This window comes from Eucyclogobius newberryi, unplaced genomic scaffold, assembly GCF_026437365.1.
Source record: "Eucyclogobius newberryi isolate DKJ021-1_F unplaced genomic scaffold, fEucNew1.0.hap1 SCAF_2, whole genome shotgun sequence".
Lineage (NCBI taxonomy): Eukaryota > Metazoa > Chordata > Actinopteri > Gobiiformes > Gobiidae > Eucyclogobius > Eucyclogobius newberryi.
This window is the reverse complement of record NW_027315834.1, coordinates 51738294-51764230: the sequence shown is the minus strand read 5'-3', so window position 1 is coordinate 51764230 and position 25937 is coordinate 51738294. Positions and strand designations below refer to the sequence as shown.

General features: G+C 47.9%; 1 protein-coding gene across 1 annotated transcript in view; it reads left to right on the top strand.

Annotated features, from left to right (window-relative positions):
* The window catches only part of LOC140367202 (netrin receptor DCC-like), a 46166-nt gene extending 21621 nt beyond the window's left edge, over positions 1-24545 (top strand). Inside the window, exons 7-13 of the mRNA XM_072453557.1 lie at positions 3871-4033; positions 4395-4612; positions 5004-5117; positions 10944-11084; positions 11753-12097; positions 12771-12913; positions 24245-24545. Of these exons, the coding sequence (XP_072309658.1) occupies positions 3871-4033; positions 4395-4612; positions 5004-5117; positions 10944-11084; positions 11753-12097; positions 12771-12913; positions 24245-24334 (1214 nt within the window). The 3' untranslated portion in view covers positions 24335-24545. The remainder of the gene's footprint in view (positions 1-3870; positions 4034-4394; positions 4613-5003; positions 5118-10943; positions 11085-11752; positions 12098-12770; positions 12914-24244) is intronic.
* Positions 24546-25937: the final 1392 nt, after the last annotated feature.

Here is a 25937-nt window from a genome sequence, read left to right as displayed (position 1 = left end):
TTTAGCCACGCCCCTCACATACGCTAGCTTTAGCCACGCCCCTCACACACACTAGCTTTAGCCACGCCCCTCACATACGCTAGCTTTAGCCACGCCCCTCACACACACTAGCTTTAGCCACGCCCCTCACACACACTAGCTTTAGCCACGCCCCTCACACGCACTAGCTTTAGTAGCCACGCCCCTCACACGCATTAGCTTTTGCCACGCCCCTCACACACACTAGCTTTAGCCACGCCCCTCACACACACTAGCTTTAGCCACGCCCCTCACATACGCTAGCTTAAGCCACGCCCCTCACACACACCAGCATTAGCCACGCCCCTCACATACGCTAGCTTTAGCCACGCCCCTCACACTGACACACTGGAATTACTAAACGTCTTTTTGTGACTCGCTCAGATCGACCTCACGAGTAAAAAGTATCTGGAGGATTTACTGCTGGCTCATGTGTGTGTCATGTGTGTGTGTCGTGTGTGTGTGTCATGTGTGTGTCATGTGTGTGTGTCATGTGTGTGTGTCATGTGTGTGTGTCATGTGTGTGTGTCATGTGTGTGTGTCATGTGTGTGTGTCATGTGTGTGTGTCATGTGTGTGTGTCATGTGTGTGTGTCATGTGTGTGTGTCATGTGTGTGTGTCATGTGTGTGTGTCATGTGTGTGTGTCATGTGTGTGTGTCGTGTGTGTGTGTCGTGTGTGTGTGTCGTGTGTGTGTGTCATGTGTGTGTCATGTGTGTGTGTCATGTGTGTGTGTCATGTGTGTGTGTCATGTGTGTGTGTCATGTGTGTGTGTCATGTGTGTGTGTCGTGTGTGTGTGTCGTGTGTGTGTGTCATGTGTGTGTGTCGTGTGTGTGTGTCATGTGTGTGTCATGTGCGTGTGTCATGTGTGTGTGTCATGTGTGTGTGTCATGTGTGTGTGTCGTGTGTGTGTGTCATGTGTGTGTCATGTGTGTGTGTCGTGTGTGTGTGTCGTGTGTGTGTGTCATGTGTGTGTGTCATGTGTGTGTGTCATGTGTGTGTCATGTGTGTGTGTCGTGTGTGTGTCGTGTGTGTGTGTCGTGTGTGTGCCATGTGTGTGTCATGTGTGTGTCATGTGTGTGTGTCGTGTGTGTGTGTCGTGTGTGTGTCATGTGTGTGTCATGTGTGTGTCATGTGTGTGTGTCGTGTGTGTCATGTGTGTGTCATGTGTGTGTCATGTGTGTGTGTCGTGTGTGTGTGTCGTGTGTGTGTCATGTGTGTGTGTCGTGTGTGTGTCGTGTGTGTGTGTGTGTCGTGTGTGTGTCATGTGTGTGTGTCATGTGTGTGTCATGTGTGTGTGTTGTGTGTGTGTCGTGTGTGTGTGTCGTGTGTGTGCCATGTGTGTGTCATGTGTGTGTCATGTGTGTGTGTCATGTGTGTGTGTCGTGTGTGTGTGTCATGTGTGTGTCATGTGTGTGTGTTGTGTGTGTGTCGTGTGTGTGTGTCGTGTGTGTGCCATGTGTGTGTCATGTGTGTGTCATGTGTGTGTGTCGTGTGTGTGTGTCGTGTGTGTGTCATGTGTGTGTGTCATGTGTGTGTCATGTGTGTGTCATGTGTGTGCCATGTGTGTGTGTCATTTGTGTGTGTCATGTGTGTGTGTCATGTGTGTGTGTCATGTGTGTGTGTCATGTGTGTGTGTCGTGTGTGTGTGTCATGTGTGTGTGTCATGTGTGTGTCATGTGTGTGTCATGTGTGTGCCATGTGTGTGTGTCATTTGTGTGTGTCATGTGTGTGTGTCATGTGTGTGTGTCATGTGTGTGTGTCGTGTGTGTGTGTCGTGTGTGTGTCATGTGTGTGTGTCGTGTGTGTGTGTCATGTGTGTGTGATGTGTGTGTGTCATGTGTGTGTGTTGTGTGTGTGTGTCATGTGTGTGTCATGTGTGTGTGTCGTGTGTGTGTGTCGTGTGTGTGTCATGTGTGTGTCATGTGTGTGTCATGTGTGTGTGTCGTGTGTGTCATGTGTGTGTCATGTGTGTGTCATGTGTGTGTGTCGTGTGTGTGTGTCGTGTGTGTGTCATGTGTGTGTGTCGTGTGTGTGTCGTGTGTGTGTGTGTGTCGTGTGTGTGTCATGTGTGTGTGTCATGTGTGTGTCATGTGTGTGTCATGTGTGTGCCATGTGTGTGTGTCATGTGTGTGTGTCGTGTGTGTGTTGTGTGTGTGTCACGTGTGTGTCGCGTGTGTGTCACGTGTGTGTCATGTGTGTGTGTCATGTGTGTGTCATGTGTGTGTGTGTCATGTGTGTGTGTCATGTGTGTGTGTCATGTGTGTGTGATGTGTGTGTGTCATGTGTGTGTGTTGTGTGTGTGTGTCATGTGTGTGTCATGTGTGTGTGTCGTGTGTGTGTGTCGTGTGTGTCATGTGTGTGTCATGTGTGTGTCATGTGTGTGTGTCGTGTGTGTGTCGTGTGTGTGTCATGTGTGTGTGTCGTGTGTGTGTCGTGTGTGTGTGTGTGTCGTGTGTGTGTCATGTGTGTGTGTCATGTGTGTGTCATGTGTGTGTGTTGTGTGTGTGTCGTGTGTGTGTGTCGTGTGTGTGCCATGTGTGTGTCATGTGTGTGTCATGTGTGTGTGTCATGTGTGTGTGTCGTGTGTGTGTGTCATGTGTGTGTCATGTGTGTGTGTTGTGTGTGTGTCGTGTGTGTATGTCGTGTGTGTGTGTCGTGTGTGTGTGTCATGTGTGTGTCATGTGTGTGTGATGTGTGTGTGTCATGTGTGTGTGTCGTGTGTGTGTGCCATGTGTGTGTCATGTGTGTGTCATGTGTGTGTGTCATGTGTGTGTGTCGTGTGTGTGTGTCATGTGTGTGTCATGTGTGTGTGTTGTGTGTGTGTCGTGTGTGTATGTCGTGTGTGTGCCATGTGTGTGTCATGTGTGTGTCATGTGTGTGTGTCGTGTGTGTGTGTCGTGTGTGTGTCATGTGTGTGTGTCGTGTGTGTGTCGTGTGTGTGTGTCATGTGTGTGTCATGTGTGTGTCATGTGTGTGCCATGTGTGTGTGTCATTTGTGTGTGTCATGTGTGTGTGTCATGTGTGTGTGTCATGTGTGTGTGTCATGTGTGTGTGTCGTGTGTGTGTGTCGTGTGTGTGTCATGTGTGTGTGTCGTGTGTGTGTGTCATGTGTGTGTGATGTGTGTGTGTCATGTGTGTGTGTTGTGTGTGTGTGTCATGTGTGTGTCATGTGTGTGTGTCGTGTGTGTGTGTCGTGTGTGTGTCATGTGTGTGTCATGTGTGTGTGTCGTGTGTGTCATGTGTGTGTCATGTGTGTGTCATGTGTGTGTGTCGTGTGTGTGTGTCGTGTGTGTGTCATGTGTGTGTGTCGTGTGTGTGTCGTGTGTGTGTGTGTGTCGTGTGTGTGTCATGTGTGTGTGTCATGTGTGTGTCATGTGTGTGTCATGTGTGTGCCATGTGTGTGTGTCATGTGTGTGTGTCGTGTGTGTGTTGTGTGTGTGTCACGTGTGTGTCGCGTGTGTGTCACGTGTGTGTCACGTGTGTGTCATGTGTGTGTGTCATGTGTGTGTCATGTGTGTGTGTCATGTGTGTGTCATGTGTGTGTGTGTCATGTGTGTGTGTCATGTGTGTGTTATGTGTGTGTGTCATGTGTGTGTCATATGTGTGTCATGTGTGTGTGTCATGTGTGTGTTATGTGTGTTATGTGTGTGTGTCATGTGTGTGTCATGTGTGTGTGTTGTGTGTATGTCATCTGTGTGTCATGTGTGTGTCATGTGTGTGTCATGTGTGTGTGTCATGTGTGTGTGTCATGTGTGTGTGTTGTGTGTGTGTCGTGTGTGTGTCACGTGTGTGTCATGTGTGTGTCACGTGTGCGTCACGTGTGTCTCATGTGTGTGTCACGTGTTGAAGGGCCCCCGGTCGGGCAGATGCGGCCCCCTCATGGCAGCGTGGCCCCCCAGAGGAGCTCTCAGATGCTGATGGTGGTGCTGGTGTCTGTGGGCGCGCTCAGTGTGGTCATGATCGTGGTCGTGGCTCTGATCTGTACCAGGAGAAGCTCCGCCCACCAGAGGAAGTAAGATCTGCTCCAAAACTACTACTACTACTTGTACTAGTCAGACTTAAAAGTACTACTAATAGTACCGCTCATCCTTGTACTGCCCATGCTTGTACGGCTCATGCTTGTACGGCTCATGCTTGTACGGCTCATGCTTGTACTGCTCATACTTGTACTGCTCATACTTGTACTGCTCATACTTGTACGGCTCATGCTTGTACTGCTCATACTTGTACTGCTCATACTTGTACTGCTCATACTTGTACTGCTCATACTTGTACTGCTCATACTTGTACTGCTCATGCTTGTACTGCTCATGCTTGTACGGCTCATACTTGTACGGCTCATGCTTGTACGGCTCATGCTTGTCATGCGACAGGAAGCGAGCCAGTGCCAGTAAGCGTAAAGGGAGTCAGAAGGAGCTGAGGCCTCCAGACCTTTGGATCCACCACGAGGAGATGGAGATGAAGAACATGGACAAAGCTCCCAGCGTCGCTCCGTCCGCTCGCGATTCGCCCATTCAAACCTGCCAGGACCGCCCCCAGCCCGCCCTCAGCCAGTCAGAGAGCCAGCTGGGCAGCAAGAGCAGCCACTCAGGTAACAGCGATACAAACGTGACTTCGAGTCTCGAGAAGAGTCGTAACTGAAGCTTTATGATGGACCACTCCTGCACCCACAACGCTACCGGGATGTTGTTGTATGTTTGTGGCGCTATATTAATATTTACTAGGTTCTGAAACTAGCATTAGCATTAGCATTAGCATTAGCATTAGCATTAGCTCTGAGACCCAGTCCCCAGTTCGGACCTGGTTCACATCTCTGTTTGTGCTCTCGGTCCTGGTTATGGACCAGGTCTAGTCCAGGGGTGGTCCTGAACGTTTACTGTAAATAACTGTAACGATAGTATTAGTACATAGTATTAGTACATAGTATTAGTACATAGTATTAGGACATAGTATTATGTGTTTAAGAAAAGTCTTTTCCTCAGGAGCCGATGGAGACGAGGCGTCCAGTGCCATCTCCACGTTAGAGCGCTCCCTGGGGGCCAGACGAGGAACAAGAGGCAAAATGATGATCCCAATGGAGCAGCCCAGCAACACACGTGAGTCCTACACACATGACCTACACACATGCCCTACACACTATACACATGACCTACACACTACAAACATGACCTACACACATGACCTACTCACATGACCTACACACTACACATATGACCTATCCTGCTTCCGAAGAGTGCACACGCTTTTTTGCTCGCTCCGCTTGCTATCGCTGCTTTCCTTATTTATTTTGCTTTTTAATCAGTTTTTGTCTTCCAAACATTTTTGCTTTAGACTTTTCAAGTAAACCAAGGATTTTAAGAACATTTTTCCAGTTTTAACGACATATCTGACGCCAGCGACATGTCGGGAGAAGAAGGGAGAAAGACTGTGAACGCTGTCGGAAATATCAACAAGAAATTACTGAGCTGAAAACACGGATATTTGTTTTGGAATCTGAAAAAGTTCTTCACGATACCATTCCTGTGTCAACCGACGGTAAGAAGAGCACACTTTTTACAAGAAAAACTGCTACTTTCAACCTAAACCGCAGTGACTGTGTCGTTTCCAAAACTGTCTAAAAACCAGAAAGACCAGGCTGTTTCTTGGAACAAACTTAGGGCAAAGCCTAAACGATACAAAGATAACGTGAAGTCACCTAAAATACAGCTCACCAACAGATTTTTACCACTTTCAGAGATGGAATTAAATGAAAAAAGGAAAGATGACGTGGCCAAAATACAGCGAGGAGGATCTGTGCCAGGAGCCAAGGTCACGCAGATTGTTTTGGTTGGGGACGGCGCGATAAGTCATGTGATGCATGAAAAGATAAACACACATTCTTTTCCAAGCGCCACTGTTTCTGAGATAACGTCACTCCTTCCAAATATTATGGCTAAGCATGGAGGAGCTAAACAGCTGATTGTGCACGTGGGTGCAGTGGACATGCGGCGGGAACAGACTGAAGTTTTGAAAAAAGACTTCTTGAAGTTATTCGACGTGCTTGATAAAATGGAAATCAAAACATTCATAAGTGTACCTCTTCCAAACATCGACAGGAGGATAAACAAGTTTAGCCGGCTTCTTCAGCTGAACACATGGCTGTCCAAAGAGTGTTCCCCGAGAGGACTACACTACATTGAGAACTTCTATCTATTCTGGAAACGAGAGGACCTGTTTAAGAGAAATGGCCCCCACCTATGCAGAGGTGGAGTGAGGGTGCTGACAGAGAACCTGCTCCACGCTCTGAGGCATTGGACTGGGCCTGGACAGGGTCCTGAGCAGCTAGTTAGAGACGAGAGGAATGAGAGATGAATTCCTGCTCCATCAGCCAGAGACCGAGCCAATGTTTCAACATCAAAAGCACCACAACCTCAGCCTCCACCAAAGGATTCATCAGCAGCTGCTCCACCACCACCAGCAAAGGATTCAGCTCCAGCTGCTCCACATTCACCTCCACCGCCTCCAGCAAAGGAACAATCTTCAAAGGCCTTGGACCCATCTGTGACAAGCCCAACAACATCCCTGTCATCGCCCCTGCCTTCACACCAGCCCTGGGTTCCCCCTGCAACATCTACTCCCACTAAAGATTCATCATTCTCCTTCTCATCTCCACTCTCACTCATGGGCCTTCCCAGCCATTTTGAAAGTCTGATCAAATCAGGCATTAAGATGGCTCCACTCACGCCCAATATAGCAAGGGCTATGTCAATACTTATCAACTCTTCCCTGCACAAGCCGACTACACCAACAAAATCCCCACCACCCATCCCCCCTCGCCTCTCACCTGGTCCCAAACTCTCCTTGGCTACAAAAGCCCCACCACCCATCCAACCTCGCCTTTCACCTGGTATCTCCCATAGCTAGGATGCACTGGGTCTCAGCGTTGCCGGGACTTATTGTCACATTAAAAATCAAACCAACCCGGGGCCCTATGTAAAAAGAGCCCCCCCTAGTGCTATTTCTGTAGTCACATCATCACACAGATGGAAAAACAAAATGCGAGTCAGGCCCAATCTGAGAAATGTGATTCATATTCCCTGTGAAAAGATAAAGCCCAGTCCCACTGAAACTAGTCTGAAACTTGCTGTGCTAAATGTCAGATCCTTATGTAACAAATCTCTCTTAATTAATAATTTTATTTCTTCTTATAATCTTGATTTTATGTTTTTAACTGAAACATGGCTTGACAAAAACACAGGAAATGTAGTTCGATAGAATCTTCTCCACCCAACTTTAAGTTTGAATCTGAAACACGAGAAAACAAAAAAGGGGGTGGAGTCTGTGCTATCTATAGAGATGAAATAATTACCCGCAGGTTGTTCTTTTGGGGTGTTTTCATCATTTGAGTATGTATCCTTTAAAATGGAGCTAAAACGGTCTCCATCCATTCTCTTCATTGTTTTATACAAGCCTCTCCAGCACTGACAACGTTTTATTGATGCTTTTACTGAGACGTTTCAGTCATATGCACAGACTTTGATGGTTTGGTCATTACAGGTGATTTCAATGTGCATGTTGATAATATTTGTGACAGAAACGCTAAAGAGCTTGATGCTGTCCTTGAAACCTTCAGTCTTACTCAGCATGTGAGAGGCCCCACCCACAGCAAAGGACACACTCTAGATCTCATAATTACAAAGGGGGTAAATATTTCAAATGTTAATGTGATCGATGTTGCTCTGTCTGATCATTTCTGTGTCTTCTTTGACCTGTCTGTTTCTCCCAAACCACCGGTTGGTCCTGCAGTTGTTCAGAGGAGACACATAAGTGATGGCACAGGTGCACTGTTTATGGAAATGATAAACTTTGAAAATGTCTCATGTTCTAATGTAAATGATTTGTTGAACTCTGTTACATCTAGTGTTTTGAATGTTCTGGACACCATCGCCCCTATAAAGGCTAAAATGGTTAAAAATAAGCAGAAGGCGCCGTGGAGAAATGATGATTGGGTCAGGGCACAGAAAAGGGAGTGCCGCAGGGCCGAACGGAAATGGCGCAAGTCAAAGCTCCAGGTTCAAAAAGAGATTTACAAAGAAAAGCTGAACATGTACAACCTAATCTTATGTAGAACTAGGGAAAGATAATTTTCTGAAATGATTGGAAGCTGCAGTAACAACTCGCGTGTCCTGTTTGCCACAGTAAACAGATTAACAAACCCTCCAGCTCAGCTGCCGTTAGAACTCATTTCCACATCCAAGTGTAATGAGTTTGCATTATTCTTTAATGACAAAGTTCAGGGCATTAAAAATGCTATAAATCCCACAATGCACACTTAGAGCTAACTCACTTTGCACCGGTAACTGACAAAACTGTCCATGAGATCATCACCAGTCTGAGTTCATCTACATGCTGCCTCCATGTGTGAGCCTCCAGATTTCTAAAGTCTGTGCTGAACAGTTTGTTAGCACCATCACTCACATAGTTAACATGTCGCTTCAATCTGGAACATTCCCAATGTCTTTGAAAACTGCGGTCATAAAGCCTCTCCTAAAGAAGAGCAGTCTTGATGCCGCAGTACTGAGTCATTACCGGCCCATCTCTAATCTGCCATTTTGGGGCAAAGTCCTTGAAAAGGTTGTTTACCAACAGCTCACAGATTTCCTTTTAATAAACAACTCATTTGATGTTTTTCAGTCAGGTTTTAGACCTCATCACAGCACTGAGACTGCTCTTGTCAAGGTGACAAATGACATCCGCCTGAACACTGACACGGGCAAAGCCTCAGTCTTAATTCTGTTAGATCTGAGTGCTGCTTTTGACACTGTCGATCATGGGATCCTCTTACAGAGACTAGAGGACTGGGTGGGCATCACTGGCACTGCCCTAAACTGGTTAAGGTCCTATCTGGAAGACAGGAAGTACTTTGTTGAAATTGGTAGCTGTGTCTCAGACCACATGACCCTGACCTGTGGAGTGCCCCAAGGGTCAGTCCTGGGTCCCCTTCTGTTCAACCTCTACATGCTGCTGTTGGGTCAGTTGATACGCAGTGAAAATGTGTCCTATCACAATTATGCAGACGACACTCAGATCTATGTTTCACTGTCGACAGGTGACTATGGACCAGTAGATTCACTCTGTCACTGCATCCAACAGATCAGTTTGTGGATGCAAAACAACTTTCTCCAGCTGAACTCAGACAAGACTGAAATAATCGTTTTTGGCCCACAGAAACAAAGAGAAAGTGTTAGCGGTCACCTCCAGAGTCTCGCTCTAAAACCTACAAACCAAATTAAAAATCTGGGGGTAATAATGGACTCAGACTTGAACTTTAATAGCCACGTCAAATCAATAACATCAGCAGCTTTTTACCATCTAAAAAACATTGCCAAAATCAAAAATATAGTGTCAAAACCAGATTTAGAGAGACTTATCCATGCGTTTGTCTCCAGTAGATTAGACTACTGTAACGGCCTGCTCACTGGCCTCTCCAAACGAGCTGTAAAACAGCTGCAGTACATCCAGAACGCTGCTGCTCGGGTCCTGACCAGAACCAGGAAGTATGATCACATTAGTCCTGTTCTCAGGTCTCTGCACTGGCTCCTGTGGCTCAGAGAAGAGACTTTAAAGCAGCTCTGCTTGTGTACAAGTCTCTCCATGGCCTAGCACCAAAGTACATCTTGGATATGTTAGTGCCATATGAACCATCTCGGACTCTGAGGACCTCAGGGACCGGCCTCCTGCTGGTGCCAGAGTCAGGACTAAACATGGGCCGGCCTCCTGCTGGTGCCAGAGTCAGGACTAAACATGGACCGGCCTCCTGCTGGTGCCAGAGTCAGGACTAAACATGGACCGGCCTCCTGCTGGTGCCAGAGTCAGGACTAAACATGGACCGGCCTCCTGCTGGTGCCAGAGTCAGGACTAAACATGGACCGGCCTCCTGCTGGTGCCAGAGTCAGGACTAAACATGGACCGGCCTCCTGCTGGTGCCAGAGTCAGGACTAAACATGGACCGGCCTCCTGCTGGTGCCAGAGTCAGGACTAAACATGGACCGGCCTCCTGCTGGTGCCAGAGTCAGGACTAAACATGGACCGGCCTCCTGCTGGTGCCAGAGTCAGGACTAAACATGGACCGGCCTCCTGCTGGTGCCAGAGTCAGGACTAAACATGGACCGGCCTCCTGCTGGTGCCAGAGTCAGGACTAAACATGGACCGGCCTCCTGCTGGTGCCAGAGTCAGGACTAAACATGGACCGGCCTCCTGCTGGTGCCAGAGTCAGGACTAAACATGGACCGGCCTCCTGCTGGTGCCAGAGTCAGGACTAAACATGGACCGGCCTCCTGCTGGTGCCAGAGTCAGGACTAAACATGGACCGGCCTCCTGCTGGTGCCAGAGTCAGGACTAAACATGGACCGGCCTCCTGCTGGTGCCAGAGTCAGGACTAAACATGGACCGGCCTCCTGCTGGTGCCAGAGTCAGTCATCTGGAACAGTCTTCCTGAAGATGTGAGACAGGCTTCTACTCTGACAATGTTCAAATCTAAAGCGAAAAACAGTTTTGTTTAGCTGCGCATATGACTGAAAGGATTTTTTCTTTGCACTCTTCTCTTTTGTTTGTGATTTTATTAGTTTAGAAAATCAGTTGGATTGATAATTTTTAATTTAGTTAATTTTATTGTATTTCTGTTTCTGTAATTTATCTGTGATTTGAAAGCATTTTTCCTGCTGTGAAGCTTTGAATTGCCTTGTGTATGAAATGTGCTCTACAAATAAACTTGCCTTGCCTCGCCTTACACACATGACCTACACACTACACACATGACCTACACACTACACACATGACCTACACACATGATCTACACATATGACCTACACACATTCTCGTGGTTCCCGTGTTTCTCGTGGTTCCCGTGTTTCTCATCCTTCCCGTGTTTCTCGTGGTCACAGCGGTGGTCAGCGCCGTGGCTCTGGACTCGGCTCAGTATCCGGCTCTGCTCCAGTCGCCCTCTTGTGGATTCACCCACAACAAGTTCAGTCTGCGTCAGATGCCCTTCCCCAGCCTCACGGTGGACCGAGGCTTCAGTCCAGGTACCACGTTTCACACTCACACTTAAAGGACCGTAGTTTCCATCTGATTTACAGGATCAATAAAACTAAATCAGACCGCTGCACACTGTCTGCGCTGCGTCCAGGACTCAACGGATTCAGAGGGTTTTATCGCTCAAATATCAACATGTGTCCAACAGTTTGTGAGAGCGACGAGTTTGACATCCTCCTTTCAGCGAGTAATGTTAGTCCTGGTTAAGACCTGGATTAGTCCTGGTTTAGTCCTGGGTTAGTCCTGGTTTAGACCTGGTTTAGTCCTGTTTATACCTGGTTTAGACCTAGTTTAGTCCTGGTTTAGACCTGGATTAGACCTGGTTTATTCCTGGTTTAGACCTGGTTTAGTCCTGGTTTAGACCTGGTTTAGACCTGGTTTAGACCTGGTTTAGTCCTGGTTTAGACCTGGTTTAGACCTGGTTTAGACCTGGTTTAGTCCTGGTTTAGACCTGGGCTAAACCTGGTTTAGTCCTGGTTTAGTCCTGGTTTAGACCTGGTTTAGACCTGGTTTAGACCTGGTTTAGACCTGGTTTAGACCTGGTTTAGTCCTGGTTTAGACCTGGTTTAGACCTGGTTTAGTCCTGGTTTAGACCTGGTTTAGACCTGTTTAGTCCTGTTTATTGTTTGTTGGCTATAAATCCTTTTCTTTTTCACAGCGCTGAGCTCCGATTCATCGTCCAATCCGCTGCAGGCTTCAGCTCAGCCAGCCCCGCCCCCTGACCTGACTGCCACCCCTCTGCCCACCTCCGCGTCCTCATTGGCCCTGGGCGTGTCCGCTGTGAGTCCATTGGCCGGCTCGGTGTCGTCGGAAGAGTCTCAGACCAGAAACATCCCGACGGCGTGTGTGCGACCGAGCCATCCTCTGCGCAGCTTCACCAGCCCGCTTCTGCCGCCGCCCCACGGCCCTGCCCACACGCCCGCCGCCCACACGCCCGCCGCCCACACGCCCGCCGCCCACACGCCCGCCGCCCACACGCCCGCCGGCACCTTACCCTCCTCAAGTGAGTACAGATGAGAGGCGTCCATGGTTCACCTGTGAACCGCCACTAAACGCTCAGCCGAGCGAATATGCCTCATAATTCTCGTAATACACAACTGTGCCACCAGAGAGCGAACAAGTGCCTCATTCGACTGTGAGAACGCCGGGTGGGGGAAAACGCTAGCTGAAACTTCACAGGGAAGAACCATCGATTTTGTATCGTCATCTGAATGCCAAGGCGTAACCATTGACGATAATTTACCTATTTAGAAGCCAGAAGTCTTTTAATGGGAACTTTCTTTATATGAACCAGTTCTTTATGACGCCAAGCAGAGGGTTTATGTGGTTCTTGTCTGTTGCTGGGCAGAGGGTTCATATGGTTCTTGTCTGTTGCTGGGCAGAGGGTTCATGTGGTTCTTGTGGCTCTTGTCTGTTGCAGGGCAGAGGATTCTTGTGGTTCTTGTCTGTTTCTGGTCAGAGGGTTCTTGTAGTTCTTGTCTGTTGCTGGGCAGAGGGTTCATATGGTTCATGTCTGTTGCTGGGCAGAGGGTTCATGTGGTTCTTGTGGTTCTTGTCTGTTGCTGGGCAGAGGGTTCATGTGGTTCTTGTCTGTTGCTGGGCAGAGGGTTCATATGGTTCATGTCTGTTGCTGGGCAGAGGGTTCATGTGGTTCTTGTGGTTCTTGTCTGTTGCAGCCGGCTCGTTGCCGAAGCCTCAGGTGAAGACGGCGTCTCTGGGTCTTGGAGGTAAAGCTCGCTCTCCTCTGCTGCCAGTGTCTGTGCCCACAGCTCCAGAGCTTCAGGACGACGGGCTCAAAGTGGACGAGATCAGCGCCAACGTGAGTCCAACCTTCACTCAGAGTCTGAGCTCGTCCACGTGCTGCCTCCATGTGCTGGTGTTCTCTTACTTTTAAAGGCCGCTTACTGTAGACGTACATCTTCAAAGTCTGTGTTTTACAATAAACCGTAAAAAAAAAAAAAAAGGAGAGAAAGAGAGAGAGAATCCGCCTCCATGTGTGACCTCCAGATTTATAAAGTCTTTGATGAACAGTTTGTTAGCATCACTCACATAGTTAAAGCTTCAATCTGGAACATTCCCAATGTCTTTGAAAACTGCGGTCATAAAGCCTCTCCTAAAGAAGAGCAGTCTTGATGCTGCAGTCCTGAGTCATGACCGGTCCATCTCTAATCTGACATTTTGGGGCAGTTTACCAACAGTCACAGATTTCCTCTTAATAAACTACTCATTTGATGTTTTTCAGTCAGGTTTTAGATCTCATCACACTGAGACTGCTGTTGTCACGGTGACTGAGACTGCTGTTGTCATGGTGAGAAATGACATCCTCCTGAACACTGACCACACTGGCAAAGCCTCAGTCTTAATTCTGTTGGATCTGATGCTGCTTTTGCCACAGTCCATCATGGGACAGTGTCTCTTACAGAGACTAGAGGACAGGGTGGGCATCACTGGCCCCGCCCTAAACTAGTTAAGGTCCTATCTGGAAGACAGGAAGTACTTTGTGTCTCAGACCAAACCCCCCTGACCTGTGGGTCAGTCCTGGGACCCCTTCTGTTCAACCTCTATATGCTGCCGTTAGGTCATGGACCGGCCTCCTGCTGGTGTCCAGAGTCAGTACTAAACATGGACCGGCCTCCTGCTGGTGCCAGAGTCAGGACTAAACATGGACCGGCCTCCTGCTGGTGCCAGAGTCAGGACTAAACATGGACCGGCCTCCTGCTGGTGCCAGGGTCAGGACTAAACATGGAGCGGCCTCCTGCTGGTGCCAGAGTCAGGACTAAACATGGAGCGGCCTCCTGCTGGTGCCAGGGTCAGGACTAAACATGGACCGGCCTCCTGCTGGTGCTAGAGTAAGGACTAAACATGGACCGGCCTCCTGCTGGTGCCAGGGTCAGGACTAAACATGGACCGGCCTCCTGCTGGTGCCAGAGTCAGGACTAAACATGGACCGGCCTCCTGCTGGTGCTAGAGTCAGGACTAAACATGGACCTGCCTCCTGCTGGTGTCAGAGTCAAGACTAAACATGGACCGGCCTCCTGCTGGTGCCAGAGTCAGGACTAAACATGGACCGGCCTCCTGCTGGTGTCAGAGTCAGGACTAAACATGGACCGGCCTCCTGCTGGTGCCAGAGTCAGGACTAAACATGGACCGGCCTCCTGCTGGTGCCAGAGTCAGGACTAAACATGGACCTGCTTCCTGCTGGTGTCAGAGTCAGGACTAAACATGGACCGGCCTCCTGCTGGTGCCAGAGTCAGGACTAAACATGGACCGGCCTCCTGCTGGTGCCAGAGTCAGGACTAAACATGGACCGGCCTCCTGCTGGTGCCAGAGTCAGGACTAAACATGGACCGGCCTCCTGCTGGTGCCAGAGTCAGGACTAAACATGGACCGGCCTCCTGCTGGTGCTAGAGTCAGGACTAAACATGGACCTGCCTCCTGCTGGTGTCAGAGTCAAGACTAAACATGGACCGGCCTCCTGCTGGTGCCAGAGTCAGGACTAAACATTGACCGGCCTCCTGCTGGTGCCAGAGTCGGGACTAAACATGGACCGGCCTCCTGCTGGTGTCAGAGTCAGGACTAAACATGGACCTGCTTCCTGCTGGTGTCAGAGTCAGGACTAAACATGGACCGGCCTCCTGCTGGTGCCAGAGTCAGGACTAAACATGGACCGGCCTCCTGCTGGTGCCCAGAGTCAGGACTAAACATGGACCGGTCTCCTGCTGGTGTCAGAGTCAGGACTAAACATGGACCGGCCTCCTGCTGGTGCCAGAGTCAGGACTAAACATGGACCGGCCTCCTGCTGGTGCCAGAGTCAGGACTAAACATGGACCGGCCTCCTGCTGGTGCCAGAGTCAGGACTAAACATGGACCGGCCTCCTGCTGGTGCCAGAGTCAGGACTAAACATGGACCGGCCTCCTGCTGGTGTCCAGAGTCAGGACTAAACATGGACCGGCCTCCTGCTGGTGCCAGAGTCAGGACTAAACATGGACCGGCCTCCTGCTGGTGCCAGAGTCAGGACTAAACATGGACCGGCCTCCTGCTGGTGTCATACAAGTGAAAGAATCATCTTTTGCTTTTCTCTTTTATGTCTTAAACTGTTTTGTGATTTCTGTCATGTCTTTGTGAAGCAGTTTGAGTGCTCTACAAATAAACTTGCCTTCTTGCAGTAGTACTTGCAGTAGTGTTTGCAGTAGTACTTGCAGTAGTACTTGCAGTAGTGCTTGCAGTAGTGCTTGCAGTTGTACTTGCAGTAGTGCCTGCAGTAGTACTTGCAGTAGTACTTGCAGTACTGTTTGCAGTAGTACTTGCAGTAGTACTTGCAGTAGTGCTTGCAATAGTACTTGCAGTAGTACTTGCAGTAGTGCTTGCAGTAGTGCTTGCAGTAGTACTTGCAGTAGTACTTGCAGTAGTGCTTGCAGTGTACTTGCAGTGTACTTAGAGTAGTGCTTGCAGTAGTGCTTGCAGTTGTACTTGCAGTAGTGCTTGCAGTAGTGCTTAAAGTAGTACTTGCAGTAGTGCTTGCAGTAGTGCTTGCAGTAGTGCTTGCAGTAGTACTTGCAGTGTACTTGCAGTAGTACTTGCAGTAGTACTTGCAGTGGTACTTGCAGTGTACTTGCAGTAGTGCTTGCAGTAGTGCTTGCAGTAGTACTTGCAGTAGTGCTTGCAGTAGTGCTTGCAGTAGTGCTTGCAGTAGTACTTGCAGTAGTGCTTGCAGTAGTACTTGCAGTAGTACTTGCAGTAGTGCTTGCAGTAGTGCTTGCAGTAGTGCTTGCAGTAGTACTTGCAGTAGTACTTGCAGTAGTGCTTGCAGTAGTGTTTGCAGTAGTACTTGCAGTAGTACTTGCAGTAGTGCTTGCAGTAGTGCTTGCAGTAGTACTTGCAGTAGTGCTTGCAGTAGTACTTGCAGTAGTACTTGCAGTAGTACTTGCAGTAGTGCTTGCAGTAGTGCTTGCAGTAGTACTTGCAGTGTACTTGCAGTAGTACTTGCAGTAGTGCTTGCTGTAGTGCTTGCAGTAGTACTTGCAGTGTACTTGCAGTAGTACTTGCAGTAGTGCTTGCAGTAGTGATTGCAGTAGTACTTGCAGTGTACTTGCAGTAGTGCTTGCAGTAGTGCTTGCAGTAGTGCTTGCAGTAGTGCTTGCAGTAGTACTTGCAGTAGTGCTTGCAGTAGTGCTTGCAGTAGTGCTTGCAGTAGTGCTTGCAGTAGTACTTGCAGTGTACTTGCAGTAGTACTTGCAGTAGTGCTTACAGTAGTACTTGCAGTAGTACTTGCAGTGTACTTGCAGTAGTACTTGCAGTAGTGCTTGCAATAGTGCTTGCAGTAGTACTTGCAGTAGTGCTTGCAGTAGTGCTTGCAGTTGTACTTGCAGTATTGCTTGCAGTAGTGCTTGCAATAGTGCTTGCAATAGTGCTTACAGTAGTACTTGCAGTAGTACTTGCAGTAGTGCTTACAGTAGTACTTGCAGTAGTACTTGCAGTGTACTTGCAGTAGTGCTTGCAGTAGTGCTTGCAGTAGTACTTGCAGTAGTGCTTGCAGTAGTGCTTGCAGTTGTACTTGCAGTAGTGCCTGCAGTAGTACTTGCAGTAGTACTTGCAGTAGTGTTTGCAGTAGTACTTGCAGTAGTACTTGCAGTAGTGCTTGCAGTAGTGCTTGCAGTTGTACTTGCAGTAGTGCCTGCAGTAGTACTTGCAGTAGTACTTGCAGTACTGTTTGCAGTAGTACTTGCAGTAGTACTTGCAGTAGTGCTTGCAATAGTACTTGCAGTAGTACTTGCAGTAGTGCTTGCAGTAGTGCTTGCAGTAGTACTTGCAGTAGTACTTGCAGTAGTGCTTGCAGTGTACTTGCAGTGTACCTAGAGTAGTGCTTGCAGTAGTGCTTGCAGTTGTACTTGCAGTAGTGCTTGCAGTAGTGCTTAAAGTAGTACTTGCAGTAGTGCTTGCAGTAGTGCTTGCAATAGTACTTGCAGTGTACTTGCAGTAGTACTTGCAGTAGTACTTGCAGTGGTACTTGCAGTGTACTTGCAGTAGTGCTTGCAGTAGTGCTTGCAGTAGTACTTGCAGTAGTGCTTGCAGTAGTGCTTGCAGTAGTGCTTGCAGTAGTACTTGCAGTAGTGCTTGCAGTAGTGCTTGCAGTAGTGCTTGCAGTAGTGCTTGCAGTAGTACTTGCAGTAGTGCTTGCAGTAGTGCTTGCAGTAGTGCTTGCAGTAGTGCTTGCAGTAGTACTTGCAGTGTACTTGCAGTAGTACTTGCAGTAGTGCTTACAGTAGTACTTGCAGCAGTACTTGCAGTGTGTACTTGCAGTAGTACTTGCAGTAGTGCTTGCAATAGTGCTTGCAGTAGTACTTGCAGTAGTGCTTGCAGTAGTGCTTGCAGTTGTACTTGCAGTATTGCTTGCAGTAGTGCTTGCAGTAGTACTTGCAGTAGTACTTGCAGTAGTGCTTGCAATAGTGCTTGCAATAGTGCTTACAGTAGTACTTGCAGTAGTACTTGCAGTAGTGCTTAGAGTAGTACTTGCAGTAGTACTTGCAGTGTACTTGCAGTAGTGCTTACAGTAGTACTTGCAGTAGTACTTGCAATAGTGCTTGCAGTAGTACTTGCAGTAGTACTTGCAGTAGTGCTTGCAGTAGTGCTTGCAGTAGTGCTAGCAGTAGTACTTGCAGTAGTACTTGCAATAGTGCTTGCAGTAGTACTTGCAGTAGTGCTTGCAGTAGTACTTGCAGTAGTGCTTGCAGTAGTGCTTGCAGTAGTACTTGCAGTAGTACTTGCAATAGTGCTTGCAGTAGTGCTTGCAGTAGTGCTTGCAGTTGTACTTGCAGTTGTACTTGCAGTAGTACTTGCAGTAGTAGTTGCAGTAGTACTTGCAGTAGTGCTTGCAGTAGTGCTTGCAGTTGTACTTGCAGTAGTACTTGCAGTAGTACTTGCAGTGTACTTGCAGTAGTGCTTGCAGTAGTGCTTGCAGTAGTGCTTGCAGTAGTACTTGCAGTAGTGCTTGCAGTAGTGCTTGCAGTAGTGCTTGCAGTAGTGCTTGCAGTAGTGCTTGCAGTAGTACTTGCAGTGTACTTGCAGTAGTACTTGCAGTAGTGCTTACAGTAGTACTTGCAGTAGTACTTGCAGTAGTGCTTGCAGTAGTACTTGCAGTAGTGCTTGCAGTAGTGCTTGCAGTAGTACTTGCAGTGTACTTGCAGTAGTACTTGCAGTAGTGCTTACAGTAGTACTTGCAGTAGTACTTGCAGTGTACTTGCAGTAGTACTTGCAGTAGTGCTTGCAATAGTGCTTGCAGTAGTACTTGCAGTAGTGCTTGCAGTAGTGCTTGCAGTTGTACTTGCAGTATTGCTTGCAGTAGTGCTTGCAGTAGTACTTGCAGTAGTACTTGCAGTAGTGCTTGCAATAGTGCTTGCAATAGTGCTTACAGTAGTACTTGCAGTAGTACCTGCAGTAGTGCTTGCAGTAGTACTTGCAGTAGTACTTGCAATAGTGCTTGCAGTAGTACTTGCAGTAGTGCTTGCAGTAGTACTTGCAGTTGTACTTGCAGTAGTGCTTGCAGTAGTGCTTGCAGTAGTGCTTGCAGTAGTACTTGCAGTAGTACTTGCAGTAGTGCTTGCAGTAGTACTTGCAGTAGTACTTGCAGTAGTGCGTGCAGTAGTACTTGCAGTAGTGCTTGCAGTAGTGCTTGCAGTAGTACTTGCAGTAGTGCTTGCAGTAGTGCTTGCAGTTGTACTTGCAGTAGTGCCTGCAGTAGTACTTGCAGTAGTACTTGCAGTACTGTTTGCAGTAGTACTTGCAGTAGTACTTGCAGTAGTGCTTGCAATAGTACTTGCAGTAGTACTTGCAGTAGTGCTTGCAGTAGTGCTTGCAATAGTACTTGCAGTAGTACTTGCAGTAGTGCTTGCAGTGTACTTGCAGTGTACTTAGAGTAGTGCTTGCAGTAGTGCTTGCAGTTGTACTTGCAGTGTACTTGCAGTAGTGCTTACAGTAGTACTTGCAGTAGTACTTGCAATAGTGCTTGCAGTAGTGCTTGCAGTAGTGCTTGCAGTAGTGCTTGCAGTAGTGCTTGCAGTAGTGCTAGCAGTAGTACTTGCAGTAGTACTTGCAATAGTGCTTGCAGTAGTACTTGCAGTAGTGCTTGCAGTAGTACTTGCAGTAGTGCTTGCAGTAGTGCTTGCAGTAGTACTTGCAGTAGTACTTGCAATAGTGCTTGCAGTAGTGCTTGCAGTAGTGCTTGCAGTTGTACTTGCAGTTGTACTTGCAGTAGTACTTGCAGTAGTAGTTGCAGTAGTACTTGCAGTAGTGCTTGCAGTAGTGCTTGCAGTTGTACTTGCAGTAGTACTTGCAGTAGTACTTGCAGTGTACTTGCAGTAGTGCTTGCAGTAGTGCTTGCAGTAGTGCTTGCAGTAGTACTTGCAGTAGTGCTTGCAGTAGTGCTTGCAGTAGTGCTTGCAGTAGTGCTTGCAGTAGTACTTGCAGTGTACTTGCAGTAGTACTTGCAGTAGTGCTTACAGTAGTACTTGCAGTAGTACTTGCAGTGTACTTGCAGTAGTACTTGCAGTTGTGCTTGCAATAGTGCTTGCAGTAGTACTTGCAGTAGTGCTTGCAGTAGTGCTTGCAGTTGTACTTGCAGTATTGCTTGCAGTAGTGCTTGCAGTAGTACTTGCAGTAGTACTTGCAGTAGTGCTTGCAATAGTGCTTGCAATAGTGCTTACAGTAGTACTTGCAGTAGTACCTGCAGTAGTGCTTGCAGTAGTACTTGCAGTAGTACTTGCAATAGTGCTTGCAGTAGTACTTGCAGTAGTGCTTGCAGTAGTACTTGCAGTTGTACTTGCAGTAGTGCTTGCAGTAGTGCTTGCAGTAGTGCTTGCAGTAGTACTTGCAGTAGTACTTGCAGTAGTGCTTGCAGTAGTACTTGCAGTAGTACTTGCAGTAGTGCGTGCAGTAGTACTTGCAGTAGTGCTTGCAGTAGTGCTTGCAGTAGTACTTGCAGTAGTGCTTGCAGTAGTGCTTGCAGTTGTACTTGCAGTAGTGCCTGCAGTAGTACTTGCAGTAGTACTTGCAGTACTGTTTGCAGTAGTACTTGCAGTAGTACTTGCAGTAGTGCTTGCAATAGTACTTGCAGTAGTACTTGCAGTAGTGCTTGCAGTAGTGCTTGCAATAGTACTTGCAGTAGTACTTGCAGTAGTGCTTGCAGTGTACTTGCAGTGTACTTAGAGTAGTGCTTGCAGTAGTGCTTGCAGTTGTACTTGCAGTAGTGCTTGCAGTAGTGCTTAAAGTAGTACTTGCAGTAGTGCTTGCAGTAGTGCTTGCAGTAGTGCTTGCAGTAGTGCTTGCAGTAGTACTTGCAGTGTACTTGCAGTAGTACTTGCAGTAGTACTTGCAGTGGTACTTGCAGTGTACTTGCAGTAGTGCTTGCAGTAGTGCTTGCAGTAGTGCTTGCAGTAGTGCTTGAAGTAGTGTTTGCAGTAGTACTTGCAGTAGTACTTGCAGTAGTGCTTGCAGTAGTGCTTGCAGTAGTACTTGCAGTAGTGCTTGCAGTAGTACTTGCAGTAGTACTTGCAGTAGTGCTTGCAGTAGTGCTTGCAGTAGTGCTTGCAGTAGTACTTGCAGTAGTACTTGCAGTAGTGCTTGCAGTAGTGTTTGCAGTAGTACTTGCAGTAGTACTTGCAGTAGTGCTTGCAGTAGTGCTTGCAGTAGTACTTGCAGTAGTGCTTGCAGTAGTACTTGCAGTAGTACTTGCAGTAGTACTTGCAGTAGTGCTTGCAGTAGTGCTTGCAGTAGTACTTGCAGTGTACTTGCAGTAGTACTTGCAGTAGTGCTTGCTGTAGTGCTTGCAGTAGTACTTGCAGTGTACTTGCAGTAGTGCTTGCAGTAGTGCTTGCAGTAGTGATTGCAGTAGTGCTTGCAGTAGTACTTGCAGTGTACTTGCAGTAGTACTTGCAGTAGTGCTTACAGTAGTACTTGCAGTAGTACTTGCAGTGTACTTGCAGTAGTACTTGCAGTAGTGCTTGCAATAGTGCTTGCAGTAGTACTTGCAGTAGTGCTTGCAGTAGTGCTTGCAGTTGTACTTGCAGTATTGCTTGCAGTAGTGCTTGCAGTAGTACTTGCAGTAGTACTTGCAGTAGTGCTTGCAATAGTGCTTACAGTAGTACTTGCAGTAGTACCTGCAGTAGTGCTTGCAGTAGTACTTGCAGTAGTACTTGCAATAGTGCTTGCAGTAGTACTTGCAGTAGTGCTTGCAGTAGTACTTGCAGTTGTACTTGCAGTAGTGCTTGCAGTAGTGCTTGCAGTAGTACTTGCAGTAGTGCTTGCAGTAGTGCTTGCAGTAGTACTTGCAGTAGTACTTGCAGTAGTGCTTGCAGTAGTACTTGCAGTAGTACTTGCAGTAGTGCGTGCAGTAGTACTTGCAGTAGTGCTTGCAGTAGTGCTTGCAGTAGTACTTGCAGTAGTACTTGCAATAGTGCTTGCAGTAGTGCTTGCAGTAGTGCTTGCAGTTGTACTTGCAGTTGTACTTGCAGTAGTACTTGCAGTAGTAGTTGCAGTAGTACTTGCAGTAGTGCTTGCAGTAGTGCTTGCAGTTGTACTTGCAGTAGTACTTGCAGTAGTACTTGCAGTAGTACTTGCAGTAGTGCTTGCAGTAGTGCTTGTAGTTGTACTTCAAGTAGTGCTTGCAGTTGTACTTCAAGTAGTGCTTGCAGTAGTGCTTGCAGTAGTGCTTGCAGTTGTACTTGCAGTAGTACCTGCAGTATTAACCCCTTCTCTTTCTTCAGGTGTACTTGCAGTTGTACTTGCAGTAGTACTTGCAGTAGTACTTGCAGTAGTGCTTGCAGTAGTACTTGCAGTAGTACTTGCAGTAGTGCGTGCAGTAGTACTTGCAGTAGTGCTTGCAGTAGTGCTTGCAGTAGTACTTGCAGTAGTGCTTGCAGTAGTGCTTGCAGTTGTACTTGCAGTAGTGCCTGCAGTAGTACTTGCAGTAGTACTTGCAATAGTACTTGCAGTAGTACTTGCAGTAGTGCTTGCAGTAGTGCTTGCAATAGTACTTGCAGTAGTACTTGCAGTAGTGCTTGCAGTGTACTTGCAGTGTACTTAGAGTAGTGCTTGCAGTAGTGCTTGCAGTTGTACTTGCAGTAGTGCTTGCAGTAGTGCTTAAAGTAGTACTTGCAGTAGTGCTTGCAGTAGTGCTTGCAGTAGTGCTTGCAGTAGTGCTTGCAGTAGTACTTGCAGTGTACTTGCAGTAGTACTTGCAGTAGTACTTGCAGTGGTACTTGCAGTGTACTTGCAGTAGTGCTTGCAGTAGTGCTTGCAGTAGTGCTTGCAGTAGTGCTTGAAGTAGTGTTTGCAGTAGTACTTGCAGTAGTACTTGCAGTAGTGCTTGCAGTAGTGCTTGCAGTAGTACTTGCAGTAGTGCTTGCAGTAGTACTTGCAGTAGTACTTGCAGTAGTGCTTGCAGTAGTGCTTGCAGTAGTGCTTGCAGTAGTACTTGCAGTAGTACTTGCAGTAGTGCTTGCAGTAGTGTTTGCAGTAGTACTTGCAGTAGTACTTGCAGTAGTGCTTGCAGTAGTGCTTGCAGTAGTACTTGCAGTAGTGCTTGCAGTAGTACTTGCAGTAGTACTTGCAGTAGTACTTGCAGTAGTGCTTGCAGTAGTGCTTGCAGTAGTACTTGCAGTGTACTTGCAGTAGTACTTGCAGTAGTGCTTGCTGTAGTGCTTGCAGTAGTACTTGCAGTGTACTTGCAGTAGTGCTTGCAGTAGTGCTTGCAGTAGTGATTGCAGTAGTGCTTGCAGTAGTACTTGCAGTGTACTTGCAGTAGTACTTGCAGTAGTGCTTACAGTAGTACTTGCAGTAGTACTTGCAGTGTACTTGCAGTAGTACTTGCAGTAGTGCTTGCAATAGTGCTTGCAGTAGTACTTGCAGTAGTGCTTGCAGTAGTGCTTGCAGTTGTACTTGCAGTATTGCTTGCAGTAGTGCTTGCAGTAGTACTTGCAGTAGTACTTGCAGTAGTGCTTGCAATAGTGCTTACAGTAGTACTTGCAGTAGTACCTGCAGTAGTGCTTGCAGTAGTACTTGCAGTAGTGCTTGCAGTAGTACTTGCAGTAGTGCTTGCAGTAGTACTTGCAGTAGTGCTTGCAGTAGTACTTGCAGTTGTACTTGCAGTAGTGCTTGCAGTAGTGCTTGCAGTAGTACTTGCAGTAGTGCTTGCAGTAGTGCTTGCAGTAGTACTTGCAGTAGTACTTGCAGTAGTGCTTGCAGTAGTACTTGCAGTAGTACTTGCAGTAGTGCTTGCAGTAGTGCTTGCAGTAGTGCTTGCAGTAGTACTTGCAGTAGTGCTTGCAGTAGTGCTTGCAGTAGTACTTGCAGTAGTGCTTGCAGTAGTGCTTGCAGTAGTACTTGCAGTAGTACTTGCAGTAGTGCTTGCAGTAGTACTTGCAGTAGTACTTGCAGTAGTGCTTGCAGTAGTGCTTGCAGTAGTACTTGCAGTAGTACTTGCAATAGTGCTTGCAGTAGTGCTTGCAGTAGTGCTTGCAGTTGTACTTGCAGTTGTACTTGCAGTAGTACTTGCAGTAGTAGTTGCAGTAGTACTTGCAGTAGTGCTTGCAGTAGTGCTTGCAGTTGTACTTGCAGTAGTACTTGCAGTAGTACTTGCAGTAGTACTTGCAGTAGTGCTTGCAGTAGTGCTTGTAGTTGTACTTCAAGTAGTGCTTGCAGTTGTACTTCAAGTAGTGCTTGCAGTAGTGCTTGCAGTAGTGCTTGCAGTTGTACTTGCAGTAGTACCTGCAGTATTAACCCCTTCTCTTTCTTCAGGTGTACTTGCAGTTGTACTTGCAGTAGTACTTGCAGTAGTACTTGCAGTAGTGCTTGCAGTAGTACTTGCAGTAGTACTTGCAGTAGTGCTTGCAGTAGTACTTGCAGTAGTATTTGCAGTAGTACTTGCAGTAGTGCTTGCAGTAGTACTTGCAGTAGTACTTGCAGTAGTACTTGCAGTAGTATTTGCAGTAGTACTTGCAGTAGTACTTGCAGTAGTACTTGCAGTAGTACTTGCAGTAGTACTTGCAGTAGTGCTTGCAGTAGTACTTGCAGTAGTATTTGCAGTAGTATTTGCAGTAGTACTTGCAGTAGTGCTTGCAGTAGTACTTGCAGTATTAACCCCTTCTCTCTCCTCAGGTGTACGAGCAGGACGACTTGTCGGAGCAGATGGCGAGTTTGGAAGGACTCATGAAGCAGCTCAACGCCATCACAGGCTCCGCCTTCTAGCTCCAGCGTACCGCCCCTTTACTTATAAACCCTGCTCCTCCCCCTGGCCCCTCCTCCTGGCCCCGCCTCTCTTCCCTCCTCTTCCTTCCTCTTCTTTCCTCTTCTTTCCTCTTTCGCCTTTGGACCTGTTTCTTCTGCCTGTGACTTCACCACAGCTGCCACTTTTTCCACGGATTTGTAAAGAACTTTGAGCCTGAATTCTTCTGGTTTTACAAACTCGGAATCACTCGAGACTTTGGACCTGAGCTCTGGCCGTTAGCCACGGCCGTTAGCCACGGCCGTTAGCCACGGGTGTTAGCGACAGAGTTAGCCACAGGAGTTAACCATAGGCGTTAGCCACAGGAGTTTGCCGCAGGAGTTAGCCACAGGTGTTAGCCACAAGCGTTAGCCACCGGAGTTAGCCACGGGCGTTAGCCACAGGAGTTAGCCACAGGAGTTAACCACAGGTTTTAGCCACAGGAGTTCGCCGCAGGAGTTAGCCACAGGCGTTAGCCATGAGCGTTAGTCACCGGAGTTAGCCACGGAAGTTAGCCACGGGCGTTAACCACAGGAGTTAGCCACGGGTGTCAGCCACAAGAGTTAGCGACTTTAGCGTGGCTTTAGCATGGCGTTAGCGTGTTGTTAGCGTAGCTTTATCTTGGCGTTAGCGTGGCTTTAGCATGGCGTTAGCGTGGCTTTAGCTTGGCGTTAGCGTGGCGTTAGCATTAGCGTGGCGTTAGCGTGGACCTAACTGGACAAAAGACCCTCCTGTTGCCTGGATCTGGTTCCTTTTCGTGGTATTTATTCGTAGCTTCCGTAAATCTCCGCTGAGTGTGCTTCAGTGTACTGTGACCTCAGTGTACTGTGACCTCAGTTTACTGTGACCTCAGTGTACTGTGACCTCAGTGTACTGTGACCTCAGTGTACTGTGACCTCAGTGTACTGTGACCTCAGTGTACTGTGACCTCAGTTTACTGTGACCTCAGTGTACTGTGACCTCAGTGTACTGTGACCTCAGTGTACTGTGACCTCAGTGTACTGTGACCTCAGTGTACTGTGACCTCAGTTTACTGTGACCTCAGTGTACTGTGACCTCAGTGTACTTTGACCTCAGTTTACTGTGACCTCAGTGTACTCTGACCTCAGTGTACTCTGACCTCAGTGTACTCTGACCTCAGTGTACTCTGACCTCAGTGTACTGTGACCTCGTCTAAACCGACCTGCCACGTCTGTGTTTTCGGCGGGGACTCGACCGCCAAAGTCGCTCCCACGTTTCCTTGCATCGTCTTCTGTTTTGAAGCCACTTCCTGTTTTGAGGCCACTTCCTGCACCTGAGACCTTCATCTGTCGAGAACCTGAACTGCTAAACCCGCCCACCAACCGGAAACGGAAATGTCTTTCAGAACAACGGCTTTTACAGAAAAGGCCCTGGAGCAGACGAAAGTAAAAGTACAAACTATTCTGAAGAAAGACCAACGTCTGTGGAACTGGGATGGGAAAATGGGCCGGTCCAGTCCTCGGGTTTGGGCCGGTCCAGTCCTCGGGTTTGGGCCGGTCCAGTCCTTGGTTTGGGTTTGGGCCGGTCCAGTCCTCGGGTTTGGGCCGGTCCAGTCCTTGGTTTGGG